The following is a 16,944-nucleotide window of genomic DNA, read 5'->3' on the forward strand; positions in this document are numbered from 1 at the left end:
TACTAAATCTAAAATAGGCCTACATGTGCCGCCCTCTTCAAGGGTAAAAAATGTCCTGACATCATGTTTGTTTCACTTATGTTGTAGGATGGGAAGTCATCAAATATTAGCAAAACTCACAGAGTGAGAGAGACCTGCAATGTCTGTTTGTCAGTCTGTCAGACTGTCCTGGCCATAATAGTATTAAACTTAAAATCTGCACCATATCATTAATGATTAACAAGACTGAGTAACTACATTGGAGTTGGAACCCAGGATCAACTGTGTGAACATACAAGGAGTTATACATGTAAGCAGAAAGGAGAGTGGAGAGAAACATGATGTAAAGAGAAAGCTTGGGTAAATGACATGCAGTAATCATTTCGTCCATCGCTGCTTACTTGGGTGACATGCATAAGATTTGTCTACTTCTCATGAGAATTGTGTCATATAACACACGCGGCCTGCGTCTAGGACACAATGCAGCGGATAAGGCACGGCGACTTGTTGTTGACAAACTCCTTGAGGAAACTGACATTCTTTGTCTACAAGAAACTTTTCTTGCTAAACAGGACCTGGACAAGCTTAACTCTGTTCATAGTAACCTCCATGGGGTGGGGGAGTCAACCACAGATTTGAGCTTGGGGTTGGTTCAAGGCAGAATACCTGGAGGTGTGGCCATTATGTGGCATAAAAAATATGACCCTCTGATCAGTGTGATTAGATTGAGAGTAGACTGGTGTGTTGCAATAAAAGTTTCTTATAATGGTAATGTTCTTATCATTTTGAATGTTTACACACCTAATGAATTTTCCAGTAACGAGGACGAATATCTTCAAAAGCTTGCTTTTATTGGCTCTTTTATTGAGGAAAATGAATGTACCCGTATTTATGTAATGGGTGATTTGAATGCAGATATCTCTGATAGGAAGTCCGTGTTTGGCCGATACCTAGTTGAATTTTGTCATGATAATAAGCTCTTGTTAACAAGTAAGATTCATTTGCCAACAGATAGCTATACATATGTCAGTGAGGCTTGGAATACAACATCCTGGCTAGATCATTGTGTAAGCACAACTGATGCCCATGAATGTGTGGATAAAGTTGAGATTTTGTATGTGTTTGCAACAATGGACCACATGCCTGTCTCCATTATGCTCAATGTAGAAAACCTACCTACAATGACCACGGATGATAATCAGGTTAATCATGGTGGGAAAATTGAGTGGGCTAAACTCTCAGAGAACGACCTGCTACATTATCATGACTTGACTGAGAAGACCATAGGTAACATTGAAATTCCATATGATGCTATAATGTGTGATAATTTCAACTGTGGTATGCCAAATCACAAAGAAGAGCTATGTGTACTATATGACAGAATTGTGCAGGGTCTGAATGAGGCTAGTAAACCACTCATTCAGAGAAAAGCAAAGAAGTACAGCTTCAGGCCAGGCTGGAATGAGTATGTGGATGAACTCCACCAGCAAGCCAGAGAAGCTTTTAAAAATTGGGTTATCGCTGGTAAATCAAGGCATGGACCTGAGAGTGAAATTAAAAAGAAAGCTGTTGCTAGGTTCAAATATGCAATTGGGAAATTGGCTTTAAACAAATCCTGTGGCCTTCATCTGATCTCTGCAGAGCATTTGAAATTTTCATGAGTGAAATTTTCATTTTCAAGAATGAATGAATGAGTGAATGAATGAACTAGAAAATTTCACATGAAATTTTGAGTGTGCCTGATGCTCGCTGCCAACTAGTATCCCCATACCAATACGCTAATTATTAATAGCAGTAAATGTATCACTGTGTGTCTGTGTGTGTGTGCATGCCTGAATGTGTGTATGTTCACGTGCTGTCGCGCGTTTGTGTATGTGTGAGTCTGTTTGTCTGTCTGTGTGTATGTCCACTTACAGATAGAAAAAACAGCTTAACTTAACAGCTAAAAAAGACTGCAGTCTAAAATGTCCAAGATGGACACAGAAAGACAGAGACAGACAGACCCAGACAGGCAGACTGACACATATGTAATTACCTCTGTATGATGAGGCTTTAACTGCAAAGAAGTCAGGTTGCTGAAATATTCAAATTTGACTGTGCTGTGACACACAGACGATTGGCCGAACGGCTGGAGTTGATTCAGCCAATCACCAGTTGGCAATGGCACAGTCAAATTTAAATACACCAAGAAAAGGCAGAAACTGAGCCAAAAGTTCCTCTCAAACTCCAACTGTTTAATGAAAAACCGTAAGTGCTACAGCTACAAAAAGCACACCGTGAGCGAGAGGACAGGATGCGGATCACAAAGGTGTAAATTTCATTTCTGTGGTGTGAAAAATGAGGCCAGAGCCATGATGGACATAAGTGGAATGGTCTGCTTTCTTCCAGAAATTTGGGCTCTCACTTAACATGGGAGTCAATGGGGCAGTTGGTTGGACGTGTTGTCCTTTTAGACCACCTGCAGCCAAAACCCTAAATCCATTTTCTTCAGCGGTCACACCTCTGCGACTGGAACGGCTTTTCCTACAATTTGGTGTACAATTTGTGTATGTAGAGTGAACGATGTGGCCGCACCAGCGAGTTTAAGAGAAAATTTCTTGATGATTTCAGAGGTGCTGTGCACTCTAGCGATGACATCACCCACTCTAACTCTCAACATTCTACGCAATACACACCCATTATAAATTCTGAGAAAGGCTGAAAATTTCATGATTTTTAAACAGCTGGTGTAGAAAAACTAAAAGAGATATGGAAAATATGAATCAGTCACTGAAAGTCGATGGCAATGTCAACATTTCAGAGTTGGAATGGAGTTTCTACGTCAATGTATGAGTTCGTGAAGTGTGGGTGAAGATGAGTGAGTTTGAAGGATTTTCTCATTGACTTCCATTATAACCAAGTTTCAGAAAACGCTGAATATTTTGGAAAGTTTGAATGGGATTGAAAAGTTGAATCATATGTAAAAAGTCAAGGAATTGCTGAATATTTTCCAGTTTGAATGGAGTTTCTAGCTGAAAGTATGAATCCGTAGTTACCGTTTGAAATTTTGTGATTTTTGAAGATTCCGTAATTCATTTTCAATGGAGAAAACGGTTTGGGAAAAAAACGGGAATATCTGGGAATAGCGGTGGCGCCCCCTATGTGCCAATCTCAAAATCTTTTTTTGGGTGTGTTCTTGGTCCCCTTCTGATGATATTTACCCAGTTTTGTGACGATCGGAAAAACGGTTAACATTTTACAGCCGATATTCGCTAAGCCCCGCCCTTTCCAAGGACACTTTGCTTGACGGCAGCCGTGTTTTTCGTCCGATCTTGCTCATTTATAATAGAAATGAGTGTCTCGGTCCCCCGATGCCTCATACCAAGTTTGGTGTTGATAGCACAAATAATTCAAAAGCTTATTCATTTTACTGTTTTTAACATTATTAAAATTAGCAAAAATTCTGTAAGGGCGGCATTCATGGTGCAAGAGGCTTTTTTGTAGAGGACTATCAGGAGGATGTGTGTGTAAAATTTCAAGTCAATAGCACTTGTGGTGCGGCGGGCAGAGCCTTTCAAGCTTTACACTCTATGTTATAGCGCCCCCATAAGGCCGATTGGGACCAAATTTTTTGAGCAGTATTTGGATGTCATTTATAGTCCATGTACCATGTTTCATGTCCCTAGGTCCTTCCAGCTGGTCATAAATTAATAAAACGCAAATTATGACGGTTAATGACGAATAGGCCACGCCCACTTTCACCTATCAACATGGCACTCAAGATATGAGTTAATAGCCACCCCTAGAGCATGCATACCAAATTTGGTGAAATTCCATCCAATGGTCTTTGAGATACAGATGTGTGGCATTTATAGCGCCCCCTATAGGCTGAGCTCAAAATGCTTTGGTAGGCAGCTTCCAAGTCTCATTGTGGACCTACCCACCAAGTTTGGTGATGATAGGTCAAAGGGTGTGGGAGTTATGGCCAATCAATTCTAAGCTCCGCCCACAGCAAAGATTCATTGGTCCGTGGCGGCCATGTTTTTTGACCAATCTGGCTCATTTATAATAGAAATGTGTCTTGTCATCCCCCAAAGCCGTGTACCAAATTTGGTGTTGATGGAGTCAAAATTGTAAAAGTTTATGTCACTTTACTGTTTTTCAAATTATGCAAATTAGCAAAAAATCTAGTCAGACAGAGCTTAGTGGTCCCAGAGGCTTTTTTGTAGAGCACATTGAGCTGGACCTGTGTGTCAAATTTCAAGTCAATCAGACTTATGGTGTGAGGGGCGTGGCCTCCCAAAAAAGTCATTTTTAAGCCTTAATTACAGCGCCACCATGTGGCCGACTGGGCTCATATTTTAATAAAAGTTGATGCACATCATTTCCAATCATTGGGCCAAGTTTCAGGTTTCTGGCTTATTCCAGCTCACGGGAATTTGAGCTCAAGCGGCAGACAACAAAAAATAATAACAATAATAATAATAATAATAATAATAATAATAATAATAAACCGGTACAATCTTAGAAGGGTTCTACCCCTTCGGGGTTAGAACCCTAATTACATCAACACAGAGACATACAAACAATCGATAAAATGCACATCTATCAAGCGCTGGTGCGAGTGAGTACATTGTGTACCTGTCGGACTGAGTTGAGGATATTTTCCTTGCGGGAGTTGTTCATGAGTATAAGCTGGGCGTGCTCATTTTTCTTCTCCTCCAGATGCCGCTCAAAGTCCAGCTTCGCCTGGTTCTTCTGCTCCTGAAGGACAGAGGGACAAGTCAGCATGTCCTCCTACTGTACTCTACGTGTACAATGACAAATTTTAAGCTTTGCAAATGCAGACAGTAAAATATAAACTAATATTAAAAAATGTATTTAAAAGCCAACTAATAAGGTAAATAACACAATGACTACGGACAAATTATTTTCACTCCACTCCACTATATTCACCGGCTAGTCTCTAACTATGTCTATGTGCTGTTTGGTGCTGAGGAGGTAGTGCACAGTGTATTTGTCAGAGCTGTTGCTGTAAACAACACAGATCAGAGTGAACCAAAACAGTGACTGTGTCACTGCAGTCCCATACCTTTCTCTTCTCGTAGTCACTGAATCTGTTCTGCAACAGAAAGTGACGAAAGATTGAATGAGACTTCCAGTAACCAGTTAATGCAGTATAGGCAGCAATGAACAAGGTCCAAGTGAACAGCACTACATGGTCATAAAACTGACTTTCTGCTTCTGTATATGGTTGTGTTGTCACCTACTGTACCTGCCAGGCCTCCTCCAAGCCATCCAAACAGTCAGAGTTCTGTTTGCCACAATCATTCTCCAGCACCGGCAGGAGATACTGTGATGGTGGGCAGTACTCCTCTCCCAGCTCTGAAAACCATGTCAACAAAGACATCCAATATTATTCTCTTAGAGAGTCTATTGACACAAGAATACCTTTTAACCTTTTTTTCATTCTCTTACTTCCACTGAAGAATGACATGTCCTTCTGTAGTAATGAAATTCCACAACAACAACAAGGACTTTGTCATATATCACTTTGAATCAAGTTTTGTTTGTGTTGCACAAAGTTTTGAACCCTGTAAGAAGCCACAGTTTGGTGTAGCTTTAGTTTCTGTGCTACAGAACTCTATGTTATCAAAACACTTCAAAGTAGAGACCAACTACGACTTAAAGTAAATGTGTGCCAGGAGCGTAAAATTGAGGTTTGTGTGTGTGTGTGTGTGTGTGTGTTGCTGCTTTTCAGAAAGGCACCGGTGATGTCACTACCGCTCCTTTAGTTACTATATATTATAACAATAATAATAATAATAAACTCTATTTATATAGCACCAAAAACACAGTTACAAAGTGCTGTACAATAAAACTAAAAACACAACTAAAACACAAGAAGAATAAAACAAATAACATGTCATAAAATGTCAACATGTCATGAAATGTCAACTAGTAAAAGATAAAATAAGGCCAAATTTAAAATCAAGATAATAAAAGGTCATTAAAGTCAATAAGATAGCAATAAAATAGACAGACAGCTCAGATAAAGTCAGGATATGCTTTACAAAAGAAGTATGTTTTAGGAGAGACTTAAACGAAGCCAGTGACTCAGACAGCCTTAGATCCTTATGTCAGACAGAAACTATTACAGCAAAGACAGAAAAGTGTAGAAGCACATCGGCCGCACACTGAATGCTGCTAGTGAGTATTGTACTTTTATCACCATACACGTTGTGAACTTGTTGTTAACTGTGTAATAAATCCTCTGTTAATGTATCATTACGTTAGCTACCTAGGTTTCCTTAATGTCAAGATATTGTTATCATAGAAACATATCCACGAGTAGCACGTCGTAACTAAAGCGCTGGGAGTGTTTTCCAGCGCGCCACTACTATTTTCCTGCTGAAGAAAAATGTTACATGGACACAGGCCCTTAGACTCCAAAAATAGCCAATTACGGTGCGCTTGTAAAATTGAAGAAAAAATAGCTGAAAGCTTAAAAATGCTTCGGTGCATTTACGTGAGTGAAGAATGAACCATTATGTGGCCTGTGTAGACAGTGGGACTGCTTAAAATAGAAGTACTGTTCTAACTGTTCTGTCACACACATGGAAGACAGACAACCCCCTCCTGTGTAGCTGCACCTTCAGATTTATCAATGAGTTTAAAATTTTGTTATCTGACATTATTCAACTGAATTAATTTAAACCTTGTTGGTGCTGGCCAGCAACACTATTTAAAACCTTGTTGGATAACCTCATTTTTACAATGTTGGTCCTACTCTGTTGACAATTTGGAGAAATGTTTTTTTTGTTTGTTTTTTTACCAAGCAGAAAAATATCTATACATATTGATAAATCTACATGGTAGTCATGTGAGTGTGTGTATGTGTGTGTGAACAGTGGGTACCATAAAGTAACCCTCACCGGTGCATAGGAAGCGTTGGATGCTCTCTGTGCCTTCTGTACACACAGACGCAGGTGGGTATGACATCGTGGCAGCATCCAATGTAAAGCTCTGTCACAGTACACATACACACAGAGTTTGTTTAAAACCATATCTAAGTTTTAGCCCTGTATTTCTATCAGTTTGAGTCCCAGACACACACCTCTAAGGTTCGGACGTAGACCAGAGCTTTGGGGAGCTCGACAATTTTGTTGTCACTCACATCCAGGGTGCGCAGGCTGCATAAAGAACCAACTGAGGATGGCAGCTCACCGAGGCAGTTACCTATACAAATACACAGTGATGTAGAAAAACATAACCAATACCGTTTGACTTGTACATGTCCTCTCACTCATGGGAGGAAAAATGAAGCATCATACCCTTCAAATTGAGCGTCTGCAGAAACCGCAGATCCCCGATTGACTCAGGCAGGGCCTTTAAACGGTTCTTCTCCACATTCAGAATCTGATGGAACACAAAATAGACACACATGGATGGTGAATAGCATTCACTCACACTCATTCCCCTTTATCAGGAGTAAAGTTAAAAATGGCTTTACCTGCAGTGACGCCAGCTTCCCAATGTCTTCTGGGAGTGAAGTGAGCTTGTTCTCATGCAGATCTAAAACCTTTGAAAGCAGACACATTCAGTCAGGCTTTTTTGTGAAGACGAAGGGGTGAGAGATTAGAATAAAAAAAATAAAAATCTGGTCTTCTCTTCAGTGTCAGATTAGATGCTTGCTCACATGTTGACTATAGCCCCTTTAACACTGCCTGTTCAAGGCGGGTATATCGTGCCATTACACCGGGACAGAGTGGTTTTGCCTTTAAGCCGCCATGGGAGGTAGAAATAGCGCCAAAACTGTGTCTGTACAAACAGGACAGCCAGTATGACAGGATCATGGGCATGACGGGTGTGACGTTTTGACGATGTGTTATGTGAGCTATCCACCGCTGTTAGCAATTAATGGCTAACTTCAAGAAGAACAAAGGCCGTAAACGTCTGCAAATTGGGATAACAGTGAGGTACGGGGGGTCCTTAAACTACCTTCTCAACGTCATGCAGTAACAACTCTGTCAATCGCCCTATCAACCATCGTGTCAACCGCCTAACTGGTTGTTCTTATAAGTTACTGACACCATAACTGAGTATTTACACACCAAAATTATCGGCTCCTCCATCTCGTCTTCCTTCTGCCTCCATGATGCCTGCTAATTGATCGGCCGGGCAGGCAGCAACCGCCACAAGTTCAAAACGGCGAACTTAGCGTGGCAGAGCAAGGGCGGCAACCACTTCATATCCCTACCACCATGTTGAAAACTGCTTCCTCTTTGCTGCCTTCCCCTCGTTTAAATGACTGGAGGCGGCAAGTTAATGCGCAGCAATGTGGAAGCCCCTTTGTCCTCCAAGCAGAAGATGAGATCAGCTGCCATATAACAGGGACAGTAAATGATTGTTATTGCCATGTTTTGGTATTGTTGTTGTTAATAAAGCGTTGCCGACATGTATCTTTTATGTCACACGAGAGGTCGATTCTGCAATGTTGGCATGCTGCCTAAAAATCACATACTGGAGCGGAATGATACTGCTGTCATTTGGTTCTGTGTAAAAATGCAAAGGCGGCATAAAGAAGGGACTTTGTAGCAGCCCTATAGTGCCATCTCTGTGTAAAAAGGGCTTATAAAACAGAAGCACTAGCTCTGTGACTTTATATTCCCACAGAAAACCTGGCCTCACACAGCTTTTAGTTGGGAAGAGAACTGCAATCCAGACCAAACTATCCATCTTCACAAATGTCTCAAGTGGGCAACTGGTTTCAAAATCATAACACTGTAATACAGTTTTAACAGGCACTTTAATTTCCCATCATGCTTGTATCTGGTTTGCATTACCTTTAAAGCGGCAAGAGTGCTGATGTCACATCCTTTGGGCAGCAATGACCTCAGTTCATTATTATGGAGGATAAAGACCTAAAGTAGAGCAGCAGAGGGACATGTCTGACTGTTCAGCCAGGGACCCACACAAATGCTGACACACAGGTGTTGCATACATAGTAGTAATTCTTACCTTTTTCTGTAGGACCTTACAAATGGAAAAGGCACTCGAGGGAACCTGAGGAAGAACAGACCACAGATGTCATCATCTGCAGTGCTAACCACACACTGATCAATACAGAATTTTACAAACAGTTGCCTCTGCAGATGAAGCAGTAACGGATTAAACAGGACTTGAACATAGGTTTAAACATAGAAGTCAACATCCACATACAAGAGCATGACCCAAGTGACTATCAATCCTGAAACATATGTAAATGAAGTAGCTTTTGCTCATAACCAAAGCAGAATTTGCTTCTACTTTGATATTTAATCATTCAATCATCCATTGACATAAACTCAGTTTCCAATGACATAACAGGAGGGTTATGGTAGACCACCCAGATATAAATACTGGAGGGTTTGTCCTGTGTCATTGTGTCACTCTGAATTAGACAGCGCACGTCAGTTAACCCTCCCTCACAACTGGCTAGACATGGGTCATAAACTACCACTTCTCTGACTAAAATAAATTATCCCTAGCCGTTCAGGATGCGCTAATTTATCAGCCGCGCACAAGTGTCAGCCAGTATCCACCTTGTTGATCAGCAAAAAAGTGACATTCACTGATGGCAGTGGAAGATGTTCTTCTGTTGTTTCAAATTCATTTTATGCAGGCTTAAAACCAGGGCTCCAGACTAAACCTATTCTGTCTTCTGGGGACCATAGACAACATGTCTGGGACAAACAGAGGTCTTCCCCTGGACGCCTTAGAGTCAAAAGCACGCAGTAAACTCACTATCAAGGCGTCAGAGGATACAACCTACTGTCTCCCTGATAATGCTACATTGTGAACAGCAAATCTGTGTTGAAATCCAAAAATAGAAAACTAAACATGGTGGCAGATGTATGAAACCCTGCACTTACACATTTCAAAAAACTCTCTTACATACTTATTGCTAGTGCGCTTTTAGTTAAGTTTCGGTGTGCCAGTGGTGGCACGGTGGTGCCCAAGGTTGCTGACCCTTGCATTAAAGGTTGTTTCATGAATTTGAGTGACTGAATTTGTGCTCATTCAAAAACAGAATGAACGGCTGAATGACTTTAAAACTGTTCAGTCATTCTTGTTTGAAGATTTCTTTGTTTCCCTGTCACAAAGGGGTGAATAAATAACAACATAAACAAAATAAACAACAACAAAAACAACCCATCAGTATCAGCTATTGACCAAATTTCTATTTCAAACATGGGTATCGATATCTGCCCAGAATTTCACAATCTGTGCATCCCTACTAACTATCCTCCAATCTTGCTCTCAGAAAGAGCAGGAATAAATGAGAAAGTGGAAAAAGGATCTGAATTAAATCCCAAAATGCTGAACTGTTCCTTTAAGGTAACTTAACAATATCTTCAGTTGTACTAAACCTTGCTTTCAAAATTTAGACAAAAAAACATTTGATATAATATCAATGCAGTAGCTGTACTCACCTCTGACAGCTCACAGGCTGAGATGTCCAGGATGTCATCAGCACCTGCCTCCTTAGACTGAAGAACAAGAAACAACATTGATTGGGTTTGGGTTTGGGTTAGACAGCAAAAACACATAGTGCAAAAGTCAAAGCATTTTTGATGAATAAAGAATACAGCCTCATACTCCTAAAAATACAAAAATGGCTCCAGATTGTCCCATTGTTATCATGCAGGCTGTTGATGCAACCCTCAGCACCAGCAGTAGCTGGTACACATTGTAACATACCCTCCGAAAATTATTTTTGAGGAGGGGTTTCTGTGTCCCTGTGATTTTGGGAGCTGTCTTGCCTTGGCAGTTAGCTCGGTGGGTGGGTGGGAGGGAGGGAGATAGGGAGGGAGGGTTGGTTGGTAAGTAGGTAGGTAGGAATGGATGGATGAATGGACATTTTAACGTAAACACACTCTTCTTACCAGGCACAGCTGATATTCCAGTCTCTTCTTGGAGTCGTCGCTGGGCTTCCTCTTCTTGAAGAACAGAGGCATCCTGAGTCCTGCCTGCCCTGTTGTCTCTCAGCCTGCTGGGTTTTTCCTCCTGTCCCTCCACTACAAGAACCACTCCAGAGGACTGATGGACGGTTGGAAAGCACTGACAGTGCCTGCACACTGAAAATTAAAAAAATCCAATAGTCAGGTAAAGCAACATGACTTGAACTCATATTGCAATAATCCTTTAGAAGGTCAGTGGTTCCCAACTGGTCCAGCATAGCACACAGTGTAATGACACAATCAGCATCATACTTGGGTTTGGCCATGTCATCCAGCTAGTTTGCGGTCTTTGTCAAGTAGATATCCATTAGTCACTCACTCTACATGCCGGAAATCCACTGTACTCAAAACTGAGGGGTTCTTTATAGACCTGACACGTTTGCAAGTCACTTGCAGTCCATTCAGAATGGAGTGAAGACCCACTTTTGGACTGCGACCCACCGGTTGGGAGCCACTGTCCCACAATATGCCAAACGATGACTGCGAACTAATTAAATGTTTCTATTTTAAGTTAAAGCTATCTGAATACATTCTTGGCCACATGGGAGCAGCAGAAAATGCTGAAAAAACAGCACTAAAATATTATCACCTCAGAAAGCTGTTACGGTGAATATGTTAATCCTAAATTATTTGTTTACACATTCAGCAAACACAGAGCAACATTATCATTCATTTGGAGTCGTGTTTCTAAAAAGTCAAAATCTTAATAGCCAATTATTCCCATCAGCTCCCAAAATGTTGATAGCATACATTAAACATAATTTTATTTACTCACACGTCTTCCAATTACTCAGTTCTATTATTTCACGGCTGTGCTCTCAGCTTTCCTAAAGGGTTTTATGGCGGAGGTGGGTCATTTCACCTGAAATAAGACAACATCTCCTATCATTATAAAAATGAATGTATATTTTTGATAAGATAAAACATTAACACCTAGGAAAAATAGCAGAGGGGCTATTTCACATACAAAAATACCACATACTGTAGGCCTAGTTAATAGGCCAAGTGTTTAGGATACAACAGTCACTAGTTTGTTTATGAGACAAGATGCCAGGATCTGAATACCTCTCCACCTCTGCTACAGTTTCCTGAGGGCAAACCTGTCTCTTATTTATTCTTTCACCCACCAGGAAGTTCCCTGATTTCTGATCAGCTCACATTTAATTAATATTTCAGTATGTTTCAACCTGCTCTATTGAAAAGAATGAGTCATTAACTTGTAATACTAAATGTGCAAACCTACATATAGGCCTGCTTTTACTGATTACAGAGTTAACCCTTTGTGATTCACTTATGCGGTGAGTCTTCCTGCAGCTACATAATAAAGGCCAACCAGCATGTTTCCATTTGATTTGGGTGTACATGGACAGTATGCATTAGCATTCTTTGTACAGCAACAACAAACCACCAGAAAACAGCCCTACCAGGCAGAGTCTGTAATGCAAACCTGCTGGGCTTAACCACTCGTTTCAAAACGAAAGAATGGACAAAATAAAAGTGACCCTTCAAGCTGGATTGACTCGAGGTCTGGCTTTTTGAGACTACTTGAAAAGAAAGAACTGACTACACCCCTGAACTGCTAGATGGCCGACACTGACAAGATACTTCAGAAAGTTCTGATTCTCCATATTATCTTGACACTGAAAAGCAGAAATATGCATCCACTAAAGCTACCATGTAATAAGCAACCATCACAGCTGAATGCTGAAGCCAACAAAGATGTGATTAGAGATGCAATTTCTCTGACAACATGCTGGCTCTAAGACAACTCTACTACTACATGAAAGTCAATAGAGAAACCCCGTACTTCGCTGGAAAGTCACAGTCCTTATATGTTTTCCAAATCATGTTAAAGCTCCAGAAGCTATGAGGGTGGGCTGAAAAGTTCATGGGCTAAACAATGAGCAATGAAATGGCATGCATTGAATTCAACCTTTCCTGATACTAACTGCATTGTTTCCTTCTAGATAAACCCACATTTGACAGCTAATTGAGGACTTTGAATATCAGTACTAGAGACATTTCATGAACACAGACAAAATTTGGAACTATGGTGTTGTCAAATATCTGCAGAAAAAGGAGTTAGCCCCCAAGGACATTCATGCTGACATGGTTGCTACATAAGGGGATGATGCTCCAGCTTTATCAACTGAGCAAAAGTGGGCTGCTGAATTCAAGAGGGGTAGGGAGAGCCTTGAAGATGACCCAATGTCCAGACGTCCTGCCACAGCCACCACCAAAGAAAACACTGATTGTGTTCACCACAAGGTTATGGATGACAGATGTTTGACTGTTAATCAGATAGCTTATGCTGTAAGCATCTCCCATGAAAGAGTAGAGAACATTCTGTACAACGAACTTGGCATGTCAAAGTTTTCCACTTGGTGGGTGCCACAGTTTTTGACCCATGATATTTTCTGTTTCTGATGATGAGGACAAATTTGTTGTTGAGGACTTTTTTGACCATCAGGGTGAGAGCTTCTATACCAAGGGGAACCAAGCACCGCAACACAGACGGAAGAAGTGTGTAGACCGCATGGGAGACTATGTTGAAAAATAAACCACATTTGGCCAAATTCAACCATTGCATCATGGTCAACTTACAAACTTTTCAGCCCACCCTTGTAATGTCACCTCTCCTAATATATGTTTGAGGAGATCTACAAGATTTAAAAATGTGATGTTTGCCAAGACTGACTGCAGTCAGCTTTCCACGCACATGAGCTACTTATTCAACTACAATAGATTGCAGCAAGCAGCACACAACCAGTCCTTGTTGATTTAGAAATCTTTCAGTGATGTCACATTTCAAGGGTGACCCTATGTGCAGGAGCTGTTATCGCCCAGGTACTTTAGACACTTAACTCCCCTTATCTTAGTAATGATAAGAAAAAAGTGAGAAGAATGTGTGAGGAAATTGGAAATAGATAATAACACACCCAGGACCAGGACATGTGAAAATGAGCAATTGTAAAATGGGATTAAATAAATGACACAAACGGAAAGGTTATATTGAATATTTTAATCTTAAATAAACTATGATTATTCAACCTATTTCAGTTACTCGTTCATCTTTTAATTTTTACTTTAGATTTATCAGAATGTGACATTTATTTATTTTTTGGTAAATTAATATTTATTGATTTTAAACATTTAACAAGTTACACAAATACATAAGAACCCCCCTGCCCCACATTTGGTATTATAGCCTATATGAAGTAATAATAATTTTCAGTTAATAATCATAAAAAACTACATACATAAAAAGAAATAAATAACATTATTATTATCATTATTATTATTATTATTATGAATAATGCACTGGACTGGGTACAGCACGCTATCCTCACATTGGTTTGCATCCTTTATCTAAGCCTTACATTTCCAAAGCATCTTCAATGTCACCTTTTTTTTTTTTTTTTTTTACAAATTCTAAAAACATTTCCCAAATATCAATAAACTCAGAAGCCCTATTTCTCATTATATAGGTGAGTTTTTCAAGAGCCCAACTAGCTGTTAAATCTTTCAACCAATGGAAAAGACAGGGGCAACTCACGTTCTTCCAACAGAGTGCAACTGAGCGCCTTGCCTGTAGCAAACATAATTCAATCATTGTTTTCTCTTTCCTAGGCAGGATAAAACTGTCTGGAAAGATGCCTAACAAGCAGCCTAGGACTTAAAGGTTTTGGGGATGAGGTCATCCGAGACACAAACTGCCACACCGGCATCCAGGAATTTTTTTATCTGAACACACTCCCATAAGCAGTGAATCAAGGTCCTTTGATGTATATTGTACTTATAGCATTGGTCAGCAATATTCTGATCAAATTTGTTCAGTTTCAGCTGTGTGATGTATGGTCTCATTACCCAATTATATTGTAGTAATCTCAGTCAAGTATTGATAGTTTGAGTTTGAGCTATATATATATATATTGTATCCCATTAACTCTCTAACATGTCCTCTTGTAAGTCTTGAATCCATTTCATTCTCTTACTTTTAGTGTTGTCCTTATGGAAATCAACCAACAGACTGTATAAATTAGTAGCCTGACCTTTTCAAAAGCAATTCTGTGTAGAAAATGCTTCTAATGTGGACACTGATGGTTTTTGCAAAGAATTCCTTAAGCATGATAAAACATAGCTTCTAAGTTGTGAACACTTGAAAAATGGTCCTGTGGCAAGTCATATTTCAACCTAAACTCATCAAATGACAATTAATTGTTGTCCTTATGAAGATCCTGTCATTCCATAAGCCCTTACCTGACCATATTTTAAAGCCCATGTCATTTTTTAGCCAGGGTTCATTGCCCCATATTGATGAAAAACATGGAAGTGAGGGGGAGTAACACAAATATTTCTGTACTTCAAGCCAAACAATAATGTTTTTTATGTTTGTTTGTTTGTTTGTTTTGACGAAAGGATTAACTGTAATTTTCTGTTATTTCTTAAGGGGAGCTGAGTATAAAAGGCTACCCAGAGCTAAACCTTCTGCAGATAACAATTCAGTTTCTAACTAAGGAAAATCAACCTCTTTGGAAAACCAAGACATTGCCAAACGTAACAGGGCCGTCCTTTAGTACCACAGAAAATTTGGTATTTGTAACCCACTCCTGTCGTTAGGTAGATACAGAAATGTGAGGATATATGCATATGGCATCCTTGGCATCCTATTATTACAAATAAAATTTGAAAGCAGCTTTCTGATTTTTGGGAGAAAAGGGTGGTGGTGACAGGGGAATCGACTAGAAAAGATATAAAAATTTAGGTAATTTGCTCATCGTAATTAAATGTATTCTGCCATTTATAGATAAACGCAAAGTAGGCCCTCCTATCGCATCATCAGGCACTTTAGCTAAGAGAGGGTTCAGTTAACTGAGCTAGGGGAGTTTATCGCTGGTGTTATCATATTCAGTGACATTCACAACAAATTTAGTAACGTTATTCCATACCAAACCATTTAGTATTCACTTCATTAGTTTAGATGTATAGATAACGTTATCTATTTGTACGTATCTGTTTAAGTAATACGGGCCCAGTGGGTGCGGATGTGGGCAAGGAGAGGGAGGATTATCGTAAATTACGTAGCTGACGTGAAGAGCGTAACTAGCACAAATACAGCCAAAAGGTTATCAACCAAGCTACATTTTGTACTATACGTTATAGGCTAACAATCCCTGTAAAGATACCCATGCCAACTAAGCAACCATATAAGTATTAGCTCGCTGTGTGTAGTTAGTTAGCCTGCTTCACACCAATAAAAGCTTAACGTTAATGTCAAGGCAGGTAACGTTAGCTTCCCATGGCAACCTGCCACTCTAGCAAATTTAGCAAACACAAGCTAACAAAGCTAGCACGTTAACAACAACCCACAAACTGGAACAACATGACGAAGTTAAACTAACGGAAGATTTCATACTCACAGGCTGTGTGGAGGCTGATTCACTACCCCTTACTCTTCTGAGTAGCTGGGGAAAGTAACGTTAAACGAGGAGTTTCGGTGTTTGGTAGCGTTGAACATTAACATTTATTTCCCTAGTTCCTTAAGATACGATGTATACAGAAACGTTTCCGATATGAGCCCTGTCCAGCTGATATCTCCTCCCCATACGAAGGTTGCCTATCAAAATCACAACAACTGCGGCTCATCTTCTTCTTTTAGTTAATAGCAGATTGCAACTAGCGTTAGCTATATGATGCACACCGCCCTCTGCAGGACGGAGTGTGTAGTATCATGACCTCAGAGCAGAGGTGGGACCAAGTCATTGTTTTGCAAGTCACAGGTTAAAAAAATAGTGCTGATACTGTACGTTCATAGCACATAGTACTATTAACCAGTACCACAACAGAATGAACTTTGTATGTTTTTGTCCTGTCTTGTTGTAATTTACTCATCTCATACTAATAAAAAATTCTAGAACTTTCTCTTCTTAAATTTGTAAGACATTTTCTGTACGACTCTCCTCAATTTAAAGTAAAATATTGT

The 16,944-nt window shown here is 40.0% G+C and overlaps 1 protein-coding gene across 2 annotated transcripts in view; it reads right to left on the reverse strand.

Annotated features, from left to right (window-relative positions):
* Positions 1-16,591, reverse strand: part of lrsam1 (leucine rich repeat and sterile alpha motif containing 1) — a 31,998-nt gene extending 15,407 nt beyond the window's left edge. The window contains exons 1-13 of one of the 2 annotated variants that reach the window (XM_078161859.1): positions 16,382-16,491; positions 11,737-11,823; positions 10,887-11,078; positions 10,434-10,490; positions 8,980-9,024; positions 8,805-8,882; positions 7,472-7,540; positions 7,293-7,377; positions 7,076-7,197; positions 6,894-6,984; positions 5,234-5,343; positions 5,051-5,080; positions 4,600-4,722 (exon numbers count right to left, since the gene is read on the reverse strand). In XM_078161859.1, the coding sequence (XP_078017985.1) occupies positions 4,600-4,722; positions 5,051-5,080; positions 5,234-5,343; positions 6,894-6,984; positions 7,076-7,197; positions 7,293-7,377; positions 7,472-7,540; positions 8,805-8,882; positions 8,980-9,024; positions 10,434-10,490; positions 10,887-10,958 (882 nt within the window). In that variant the 5' untranslated portion in view covers positions 10,959-11,078; positions 11,737-11,823; positions 16,382-16,491. Of the gene's footprint in view, positions 1-4,599; positions 4,723-5,050; positions 5,081-5,233; positions 5,344-6,893; positions 6,985-7,075; positions 7,198-7,292; positions 7,378-7,471; positions 7,541-8,804; positions 8,883-8,979; positions 9,025-10,433; positions 10,491-10,886; positions 11,079-11,736; positions 11,824-16,381 lie in introns of both variants that reach the window. The other variant, XM_033646279.2, reaches the window with a different exon arrangement.
* Positions 16,592-16,944: the final 353 nt, after the last annotated feature.

The sequence above is a fragment of the Epinephelus lanceolatus genome, chromosome 19 (assembly GCF_041903045.1).
Source record: "Epinephelus lanceolatus isolate andai-2023 chromosome 19, ASM4190304v1, whole genome shotgun sequence".
NCBI classification, from domain to species: Eukaryota; Metazoa; Chordata; class Actinopteri; order Perciformes; family Serranidae; genus Epinephelus; species Epinephelus lanceolatus.